Genomic DNA, 11,091 nt, shown 5'->3' with positions numbered 1-11,091 from the left:
AGATCTGCTATTTTTGAACAATCTTGAAAATCTTTGAATATATATTTTTTTAAGCGAACATTTGTAAAACATTTAGTTACAGGGACCTCCAGAAGCAAAGATTTGAGTTACAAATGTCCCCTTAAAAAGAAAATAATCTAATATTTGCACACATTTTCATGATTTTTCAAAAATAGCAGATCTACAAGCTCATAGCGCGGCACTCGGTGCCGTGCTATGAGCATTATTTTTGAATAGCCCAAAGGAATCTAAAATGACACAGATGCGTCCCCGGATTGAATGGCTTAACTGAGAAGATGAGAAGTCAAGTGGCTCTGATCATGATTGGCATCGCATGGATGCTCTCAGTCCTCCTTTATTCCCGTAAAGTTGAACTGGCATAACGCTCAGGCCGCTCTGAGAGAACATGTGGCATGAGCCTGAACCGCACTCACGCCATCACTACTTCCTCCCTGATCTAGCCTACTGTAGTGGGATTTGAGGGGATCACAGAGCCTGCCAGGTTGCTGTCAATTGTCAGAGAAGACGCTGAACACAGGGGACCAAAGGTCTCGCAAGTTTATCTCGGAAGGCTACAGGGCAGTGGTAAATGAATTGCATGTATTTGCTGTTGCAACTTACAGATTTATCTCAGATAAATCACTACAACAGCTAATAGTCAACAGCAATTGTAACATGCCATTAGAAGACTAAACTAAAGTAATAAATCATACAGTGAGTACATCAACTTAACAAACGTTAACAACTTGACAAATGTTTCTGCGTTCTGCACAGAAGAATGTATTAAATAAATTATACTAATTGCAGGGAAAGGAATAATTATCTCTATTAAAAGTAATTAAAGACTCCGGCAATACCACATCATTAAAACGTATGTTTTGACATTAATATGATATGAGCTAATTTAATAATGAATTTTACATTAATTATACTACTTTCTTGTTAGTGTTACTATAATTTAAACTCTATCCATTCAAAACCAGAGGTAATGATTCATGCATTTATTGCCCCAAATCCCACTGAGAAATAAATAGTTGTGTGTTACACAGCAAAACCAAATCACGAAATCAGTATATAAACATTCTACTCAGCCAACTAATTACCAGAGCATTCATTTCCAAGGACTCAAAATTATATTTTACCCAGAAAATGTTATTCAAACTAGACAATTGATTATTAGCAGTTTGCAAAAAAAGCACAGAAAGTACAGTTCAATACAAGGTCTGCTAAGAGGATTAGACCCAAGAAAGCGCTATGGCTTCTTTCCATTGGAGTCCTGTGTACTCAATTCATCAAATTCAGTATTCATCAATTCATCAACAAAAGACACATAATTTGCTCAAAATAGTAAGGACTTTGAGATTGCGTTTGAGGACATATTGTACAACAGATTGTATACTTATTACCATCCCTAACTGAATTAGGCAATTACTGTGGTTGTCGCACTTTAAGGATTGCAAAATCAGTATTAAACCAAACTTCACTTTGAGGATCATTAGAGAGCAGACATTGCTTTTATACCAATCAACACATGGTAATTATGGTAATCTATCATATTGTAAAGCTGGCTCACATACATACATCTTGCAGGTTTCAGCAGTTTATACAAATACCCTTTTTGGAATATTTATTAGCATCAAGATGATAGCCAGCACTAGTCTAAATATGCACCGAGCACCCCAAACTTACCCTAGCCTAGACCTTCAACAACTATTCTTACTAAAGCGTAAGAAATGTTGTAGAATCAAGACTAGGGACAAGGAAAATACTCTCATCTCAAAACTGAGGTTCCTCTGCACATGGTAAATGAATAAGAATATTGAATGAAGAGTATGGTCATTGGTCATTCTTGTGATGTAGATGTATTTATTCTTTGGCCCAAAAAATACAGCAAAGTTAAATATAATCTCAAATAAATAATCATATCCAGAAAAGACAATCATTTCACATAGTAGTACTATGTATACAGTAGCTTGTACATTCAGAATTGCACTTTTACATTTTATAAAGAGAAGTTTGTGCGCATTTTCAATATTTCTTCATTTCCTTCCTTAATTATCTTCTTGGAGCAAAGGCTGTGGAAAAGTTTAAATCAAATGTTATTTTCCCTTCTTTTTTGTTTTCTATTTTACACAGTATACTGTATGTACAGTATGTACACAGTAAAATTCTCAGTGTTCATTTATCCATTTGTAACTCTGAGTTTACAAATGGAACCAAACACTCTCAGAGTTAAATTAACACTGAGGATTTTACTGTGTATACATAATATTGGTGTTCTTACCCTGTAGGCTGCATCGTCAGATCTAGGCTCCGGTCTCTGCCATTTCTGGTTCAACAGAATCGCCAATACGACCAGTCCAAAGACAACAATCAAAACGCCAAATGAATTTCCAAACACAGCTTCAGATGGTAGTAACTTATATGGCTTCGTTCCATTGGTGTTTGATGTCCTTGGAAAACACAAGAAAAGACAAAGGATTTGCAACAACAACACAAAAACATGTCATGACTTCATCCACAACACATGTCTACATTACACCACATCAAAGCCCAATTCATACTACACCAGAACAGGCAAACTTTGATCAGTTCGGCTGGCCCAAAGCGACAATAATGACGTCATTCAGAGCTTCGGGTGGGCGGTCTCAGACCCTTTTCCGGTTGTTCTGCGCCACCAACATGTTTCGATTGGCTGAACTAGTTTGTCCACTGTGATTGGTCAGAAGTTGGTCAGACGCCGACACGTTTCCACATTCAGCCCAGCTATTCTGTGACTGTCAGCAGTGAAGCGAGTGAAAAACAGCGATAGTTTGGAAGAGGCACGAGACGACTTCCAGGAAGGTACAAACACCTCTGAAATCTCTCTCTAGTGACCATTCATGAACACAACCAATCGCTAGAAAGGGCAAAACTCTGTCACAAATTCCCCACAGCACGTTACGATATCCAGGTGTTAAAACCATCGGTTCCGGCAGTGCTGGCTGTAGTGCACACTGCTTCAGTTAGTGTCTCGAGAGACTACCAACAGCGTGAGCCATGGTGGGCGAGGCCTGGCTTCCAGAACACAGAAGTGATCTGTGGCAGTATGAATTGCCATTTGCCTGTCAGACGGTTTTCGTCTCGGGGAGCTCTCCACTGTCCTTGTGGAGTATGCAGCTACCATGGACTGATGCCTCCAAAATGGTTTCCATTTTTTGACAATGAAATTATATCAGTTTATACTAATAAGAAAACAACCTGAGAGGTGGCACTCACAGAACAAAGAAGAGTTTCTCATTAATTCCAGAGATGCAGGACGCGACGCTGAGGGCCACAATGCTGATTCCCATCCACACATGAGCAGGTTTCAGCAGCATACGAAATGACACAGGGGAGCAGGGCAGGAGAAAGCCAGCCAGGCCTACAACCCACTGTTAAGACAATGTTGATTAGTAGCTTGTCTTTTTAAATAATCAGTTGTACAGATATAGTGGTGTTAAAGGACCATTGCGGAGCGAGGTCTGGCATGTTTAGCCCATTGACTACGACTCCTGGTATAATGGATACTACTGGCAACCATTTATGAAACAGGTATGAAAATCAACTTGCAGAGACTTTCAACTTGCTAGACTAAGTAATCCAAGAATCTACATATCATTGCGTGTTTATTTTGTGTGAAAGTATTTAATGCACTAGTGCTGTGCCGGATTGGGGCTATAGCCATCATAGCGCGGCATGGAGTGCCGTGCTTTGAACTTCTGCTATTTTTTATCGTGAAAATGTGTGCAAATCTTTGAAAATTTCAAAAAATAATTCTGTTATTTGTAGAATCATCCTCAGGTCTTAATGGGTTAAATTCATACCTGTAAGGCAAAAAGTGCGGTAGTGCTAATTCCAATCCAGCTGTGCAGGGAGTAGACGTTGGGAATGTGTTTGGCATTGTGGAAGTCAAACACAGCAACCAGCCCCAGGATGGAGAGGATCAGGGCCAGAAGCATCACGGCAGCATGCAGCAGCTTCCAGGGAAGCTTATTGTCACCCCATGTCAGAGGGACACGGTATAGGACAGCTCCTACAGGGGGCGGGGAGACAACAAGAGCATGTAGTTTTAAAAATTCTGGTCACACATTAACATTTTAAGCCGTTAAGATAAGACCCAAGGCCGATTCTACAAAATGTCTTCTAAATCCTAACAGTTTTTTTTTTTTAAACTTATGTTGCTATATCAGTGGTGCCCAAACTTTTTCATGTCAAGGACCCCCAAAATGATATGTATTTGGCTGCGGACCCCCCATCTCAAAATATGTTGTTCCAGGAACCCCCCCAAAGCAAAGATTTGAGTGACAAACGTTCGCTTTAAAAATATATATATTCAAAGATTTGCACACATTTTCACGATATCTTCCACTAGATACAGACAAGCAGTGTGGAAGATATTTGCACCAAAGTGGAAACTATCAGCATCAGCTAAAGATGACACCTTTAGCTGAAAGAGAAGTGATACCTTTATCAAGGTGTCACTTCTCTTTTCGATTGATCAACCGAACTTTTGTTTCTAAAAAACGAATAGAGAAAAAAGAACTGAAACTTCATGATAAAAGGTGCCAGTCACCATTGCCGTAGAGCACCACCAGACCTGAAACCATCAGTACTGGGTGCCAGTTGAACTGAAGGTCTGAGCCATCCCAGGCAAAGCCCCCACGATACTGACCGCTCCAATAGCAAACAGTCATCACACAGGCTAGCCCCAGGCACAGGCAGAGCACGTAGCAAAGGTAGAAGGCCAAAACAGACCTCATCCTGGACGGATCTGCACACTGAAACAACAACAAAAATAATTAAAATGCAGGGTTCCTATGCAAGTATGAACGGTATGGAAAAGTATGGAATTTGATTCGAGTAATTTCCAGGTCTGGAAAAGTATGGGAAAAAGAAAAGACAGTTTCTTTACAAATTATTTTCGCTATTCTGGTTGGTTTCTAAAATATTAAATTCAAAAGGTCTATAAATAAATTGATTGACTGCATCGGTTAGTTTTCTTAGTTTTTGGGCAGAGATGTTTGACAGTGACTTTATTTATTTGATCTAAAATCAATGGGTTGGCGGGGAAACAAATCAAAAAATGATATGATGAAATGATGTTTTTCTCAGGGGAAAAAATCTAAACAAAAAATGATATGATGAAACTATGTTCTTCCCCTGTCTAACTGTCTGAAAAATACTAAATAAACACAAAGGTTAAAATCAATGGGCTTTAGATCTCTTTTCTAGTTCCCTGTTGAATTGTACATGAACACAACTTCTGTTACTGTAGGGGTTGAACGTACAGTTTGTTATTTAAATTTACACGACAAAAACTATCACATTCATTTCACTATTTTATCATTGCTTGGGTTTGGTGTTAACCACTTTCAACCTAACATCCCTATTTTGGCCATGTGGTTATATGCAAAACTGTTCTCTCTTTACTTCTAACCGATCTACGGTCACATAGCAACGTAGTCAGAAGGTAACATACATGTTAACAATTGGATTTCAAACGTTTTTTTTTTATACATAATAAACATCTAGCTATTTGTACTCAAGACGTCAAATATGGTCTGAAAAGACTACAGAGAACTTTGGATTTAAACTGTGGCGGGACCCTCAGAATAGTAGCAACAATTATCATTAGGGGTGCAACAGTTAATTGAATTAATCAACTTAATCGATATTATAAAATAAATGTATAATTTAAAGTATTAGATTAATAATCAATTGCTATTTTGAGCATGTCATAGATGAAAGGTTTCAAGGCAATTCAGTGAAAATAGCTGATCTACGAGCTCACCACACGTAGACTTCGGCTTGTATGCAGCATACGTATAAAACCCACACACACACACAAAACAAATAGGGGGAAAAAAGAAAAACCCTTCACCTTTTTAACAGTGATTTAAAGTGAGATAGTCCTTTAATGAGACGTTCCACTATCTGGAGTCTAGACACCAGCAGAACTACATAAGACTAAACATTTGTAAAAATAGAGGCTTGAGTGAGTGGCCAGTGGCAGGCAGTGTCTCTGGACTGACACATGCCCCCGTTGGCCTTGGATTAAACGTTTGCCAGATCCTTCACTCCTGTGCCTCCCATATGAGTCATATCAATTTTCTCTCTTGTCTCAATAAAGAAAAAGGAGAGAGGGCTGCCCACTAAGCCACTAAGAATAGACTAGACAGAGAAAGCTATACAGACTCATTCTGTACCAAACAGCAAGCAAATTACACTCATACCAGCTTAGAGTTCCTACCTCGTCCACAGCCAACTGTTACAAGTCAACAAAGGTCGCTCTGGCAGACTAATCCAGACAGAATGGAAAATCCCTGACAGACAGCAGATTGTCTGATAAATATTTTACTCACAATACTGTTTGATTTCACTTCTTGATTTGATGTTTCATCTGTAGAAGTGTCACTTCCACATTCTGCAGTGTGTAACGGCCTGAGGACGACGCAGTCTGGGGAAGTAGAATACAATGCTTGCTGCATCTGCCTGCAATGAATAATATGGAAATAGGGTGCGTACGTGCGTGCGTGTGTACGTGCGTGCGTGTGTGCGTGCATGTGTGTGTGTGTGTGAGTGTGTGTGCGTGCGTGCACGTGTATGTGTGTGTGTTGATTGATTGAATACTTAATTAACAGTTTGCAAATAGTACAGTGGTAGCCCTAAGGACTCGGTTCCATTGTGGTCCTGTGTATTCAATTCATCAGACATTTTAAAGACATACAATAATATACAAAACATCATCAACACTAGTAGCTGCTAGCAATAAATGTATATACAGAAAACAGTTGGGGGAGTCAGGTCATTTTTGTGTGTGTGTGTGTGTGTGTGTGTGTGTGTGCGTGCGTGTGTGTGTGTGTGTGTGTGTGTGTGTGTGTCACATGGCTGTCACATTGACTAAGTCGGACTTTATACTTTTTATTTTTATGAGTATGGCAGTGGTGGAAAAAGTACTAAAATGTTGTACTTAAGTAAAAGTATCAATACTGCAAGGTAGAAACACTCTGTAACAAGTAAAAGTAAGGTAATCAAAAGTTTACTTGAGTAAAGGTAAAAAAGTGTAGGCATCAAAATATACTTGAAGTACCAAAAGTAAAAGTACTCATTGTGCAGAAGGTCCCGTTTCACAAGTTATCATAAGTTATCATAATGTCTAAAAATATATATATATTTTGAAAATAGCAGATCTACAAGCTCACAACACGTCCCATCGTTGTGAGCTTGTAGATCGGCTATTTTAGCCAAATAGCTCAAGTTTAAATAGGGCTGAAGTGGGTCATGTATGTTTTGTAATAATAATCAAAATCTACAAAGTAACTATAGTAACTAAAGATTTCAAATCATTGAGTGTGGAGTGAAAGTATAATATTTGCCTCCTCTGAGATGTAGTGGAGTAGAGTAAAAGTATTGCAAAATGGAAACACTCAAGAGAAGTAAAAAAAAAATGCTTCAACATTGTACTTAAGTACAGTACTTGAGTACATGTACTTAGTTACTTTACTGAGTATGGTGCACAAATGAAAATAGGTAGCCATAGGTAGATGTGCATTGAAACAATTATGTTACCAAAGTCATTGGTCACCTTGCGTTTTAAGTCATAATGTTATAGAATCAAAGTTATTGAGACAAAGTAATATTACTATTACTAGATTACCAAAGATCTCTATGAAGGCAGTCAGTCTCAAAAAGGAAGATGTTCGGTGCCAGAGAGCATTTAAGGACATGACCGACGTTACATATTAGTTTAAGTGATGAATGGCAAAGTAATCCAACAGTATCCTACCTCGTTTACACAGCCTCCATGTCTGTAGATGATTGTAAAGCAGTTCGTGGCCACAAATAGTTTAAATTTAATAAAGGGTAATTACGTTAAAGCTAGGAAGTCACATACTTCCTTGTTGACAGTGGGAGGCTCATGGGAGATGTAGTCACTTTGTCCTCCAGTCTGTAGGCTACCGCTACAGTCACCCTTTAGCAGTGATGTAGCCCTGAAACATGAACCGAAAGTACCTGGTTTTTGATTTTTTTGGACATTTACAACTCTCACATGTACATAAACGTTCATATTTCAAATATAAAGTGCTTACCCACGAGCCACGGATGTTACAAGTTGATCCGACCCACGATAAGTACCTATATCTCCCGTATTGTTCAATAAAAAGCATTTTAATCCGATTGCCGAGCATTTTGTATTTTTTTTGGTTAATGTATCAGGGTGCAATACACCTTCCAACCATTAGTGTCGCATAGTTGAAAAGCATCGGAGAAAATTCGGAGAAATGGCTGGCGATCGGATTAAAATGTTTTTTTGTATTGAACAATACGGGAGATACAGGTACTTATCGTGAATCGGATCAACTTGTAACATCCGTGGCTCATGGTTAAGCACTTTATATTTGAAAGTTGAACGTTTATTATGTACATGTGAGAGTTGTAATTGAAAAAAATAGACAAGGAACTTTCGGTTCCATGACGCTTGTGACAGACCATCATGTGAACCATGGCAAAGCAGTGATGGAAAGTAAATAAGTATATTTACTCAAGTACTGTACTTATAAGTACAATTTTGAGGTATTTGTACTTTACTTGAGTATTTCCAATTTCCAATACTTTTACTTGTACTCCACTACATCTCAGAGGCAATATTGAACTTTTACTCCACTACAATTATTTGAAAACTTTAGTCATTGATTGATTGATTGATGTAGTTTATTTAGAAAGACATGAGAATAGTACATGGCAGTACATAACAGTACATGGAAGTACAAATTCACAATACAAGGTCTACTAAACTGGAAACCCTCATTAAGCATTACGCTTGTTTAAGATGAGGACCCCATGCACACAAATCATGATGAAATATAAGAGGCAGGCAGATATACACACTACTATACAGAATGTCATACAATCAGCTTTCAGGTTACTGGTATGACGAGAGAAAAAAAAAAAAAAAAAAAAAAAAAAAAAAATATATATATATATATACAAAAGAGGAAAATGAAAGAGGGGGGGGGGGGGGTAGGGAGGGGTAGGTTAAGACTTAGACAGGGGCCATTTTCGAATTGCAGCCTCCTGAAGGTGTATCTTTAGGGCAGTTTTGAAAGTGAGTAGGGTTTTACACTCCTTTACTCCTTTTGGTAGGGCATTCCACATTTTTGATGAATAGCATGAGAATGAGTTCATACCCTTAGTTGAGCCAAATCTGGGTTGAACATGATCAGTGGAGCTGCCTCTGGTGTTATGATCATGGACTTCATTAACATTTTTGAAGTATTTTGACAAATACAGGGGGATCCCAATGTTGTGGTGTATCTTGAAGACCAGGCCCATAGCAAGTTGCTGTACTCTGTCCTCAACCCTAAGCCATCCAATCCTAGCAAAATGAGCAGGGGTTAGATGGGTTCTGTGATTGAGGCCAAGAAGTAGCCTTACAAGTTTGTTTTGGGATGTTTGGAGCCTTGTTTTTAAGGCCTTGGAGGTGTTGTGATACCATGAAGTGCATGCATAATCATAATGACCTTGAATGAGGGCCCCTGCAAGAATCTTTAGAGTATTCTTACTGACTAGGCGATCAATCCTCCACAAATAGCGTGTTGTTCGGTTGACATTTTTGATCACTTTTTCGGCGTTTTTGTTACCGGAGAGGTTTGCCTCCAAGATGGAGCCCAGGTAGGTAATTTCATCCTTTCTTTTGATGACATTATCACCCACTTTGATCGTGAAACTCTCTGCCTTGCTAAGGTTAGGACTGGACCCAAAGAGGATGGATTCAGTTTTACCCAGGTGTAATGAAAGTTTGTTGTCAGAGAGCCAGATGCAGATCTTGTTGAGTTCGGAGCTGAGAGTTTTCTCAACCTGCAGCCTGTCCCTGTCCGAGACTAGCAGGGCCGAGTCATCTGCGAACAGGAACAGCTTGCAGTCGCAGGCCGATGACATGTCATTCACATATATCAGGAACAGTAAAGGTCCTAGTATACTTCCTTGTGGGACACCACAAGTCACAGGGAGGGGGGGGGACTGGGTGCCGTTTACTTCCACCACTTGCTCCCTCCCTTCCAGGTAGGATCTCATCCAGTTCACTGACGTATCATCAAAACCTATTGCTTTGAGCTTATTGATCATAATTGGGTGATTGACGGTGTCAAAGGCCTTTTGGAGGTCCAGCATGACCATGCCGCAATATTTGCCCTTGTCGACATCTTGTTTGATAGAGTCGTTCAAATAGAGAAGGCATGTGTCAGTGGAGTGGTTTGTTCTGAAACCAGATTGGAATTTGTAAATTAGATTTTTTTCGGCAAGATACTTATCGACCTGTTCATAGACTATTTTTTCCATGACTTTCGAGATGGAGCTAAGAATAGAAATAGGGCGGTAGTTGCCAGGGTCTAATTTGTTTCCTTTTTTGTACAGGGGGGTCACCCTTGCTTTTTTGAAATCGTTAGGGACCCGTCCCTGTATGATGGAGAGGTTTATTATGTGGGTAATGATTGGAGCAATGGAGGCGGCCGAGTCTTTTAGAAATTTGGCGGGGATATTGTCGAGGCCTGTGGCTTTGTGTTGATGAAGAGCACTCAATTTTTTAAACACCTCTTCTGTTTTCACAGGGGAGAGTTTAAAATCATCTTTCCGTACACCCTGTTTTTTGTAAAATGAGTCAACATGTTCTTCACCATAGCACCCAGAGTGAGGGGGAAGTTTTTCAACCAAATCTGAGGTTATGGTCGTGAAGAATATGTTGAGGATTTTACTCACTTCATGTTTGGATGTGATGAGAGTGTCATTCACCTTGAGGCTTATGTTTGTAAACCTGGTTTTCAATTTCTTGCTGCAGCCTAGTAGGTTGTTGAATAGCTTCCAAAGCTCTCGTGGTTTGCTTTTATTTTCCTCAATTTTGTCATCGAGGAAGCTTTTTTCTGCTAGTTCGAGCATGCGATTAACCTTGTTTCTTAGCTTGTTTCTTTCTTTTACAAGTTTAGCTACGTGGGATTCGAGACCTTTGTTAAAACACCTGGCGAGTTTGATCCTACCTTTATGAAGCTCAGAACACTTTTTGTTTCTGACCTTCAT

The 11,091-nt window shown here is 39.2% G+C and overlaps 1 protein-coding gene across 4 annotated transcripts; it reads right to left on the bottom strand.

Moving 5' to 3' along the window:
- Positions 1–1,852: 1,852 nt before the first annotated feature.
- cyb561a3a (cytochrome b561 family, member A3a) lies at positions 1,853–7,933 on the bottom strand. Of its 4 annotated transcripts, none has more exons than XM_080432713.1 (7): positions 7,808–7,933; positions 6,384–6,478; positions 4,595–4,799; positions 3,846–4,054; positions 3,259–3,413; positions 2,285–2,453; positions 1,853–2,075 (listed from the first exon to the last, which is right to left on the bottom strand). In XM_080432713.1, exons 3-7 carry the CDS (start codon positions 4,779–4,781, stop codon positions 2,052–2,054), a joined length of 744 nt encoding a protein of 247 aa, XP_080288839.1. In that variant the 5' UTR covers positions 4,782–4,799; positions 6,384–6,478; positions 7,808–7,933; the 3' UTR covers positions 1,853–2,051. The 4 variants fall into 4 exon arrangements, with proteins under 4 accessions (XP_080288839.1, XP_080288837.1, XP_080288838.1 ...); XM_080432711.1 differs by having other exon boundaries at positions 6,384–6,513; positions 7,808–7,919; XM_080432712.1 differs by having other exon boundaries at positions 6,384–6,509; positions 7,808–7,832.
- Between the last annotated feature and the right edge of the window lie 3,158 nt (positions 7,934–11,091).

This window comes from Gymnoscopelus braueri (genome assembly GCF_963280865.1).
Source record: "Gymnoscopelus braueri genome assembly, chromosome: 7".
NCBI classification, from domain to species: Eukaryota; Metazoa; Chordata; class Actinopteri; order Myctophiformes; family Myctophidae; genus Gymnoscopelus; species Gymnoscopelus braueri.
Note: the sequence above shows the minus strand (reverse complement) of the source record. Positions and strands in the feature narration are given on the sequence as shown.

What these genes read in the sequence shown, in the direction of transcription:
- cyb561a3a (XM_080432711.1), bottom strand. Translation starts at nt 6,509, where the DNA reads ATGCAGCAAGCATTGTATTCTACTTCCCCAGACTGCGTCGTCCTCAGG. An exon ending in GAGAAACTCTTCTTTGTTCT is followed by an intron (nt 2,454 to 3,258) that starts GTGAGTGCCACC and finishes GTGTTTTCCAAG; the next exon opens with GACATCAAACACCAATGGAA. An exon ending in CTGACGATGCAGCCTACAGG is followed by an intron (nt 2,076 to 2,284) that starts GTAAGAACACCA and finishes ACTTTTCCACAG; the next exon opens with CCTTTGCTCCAAGAAGATAA.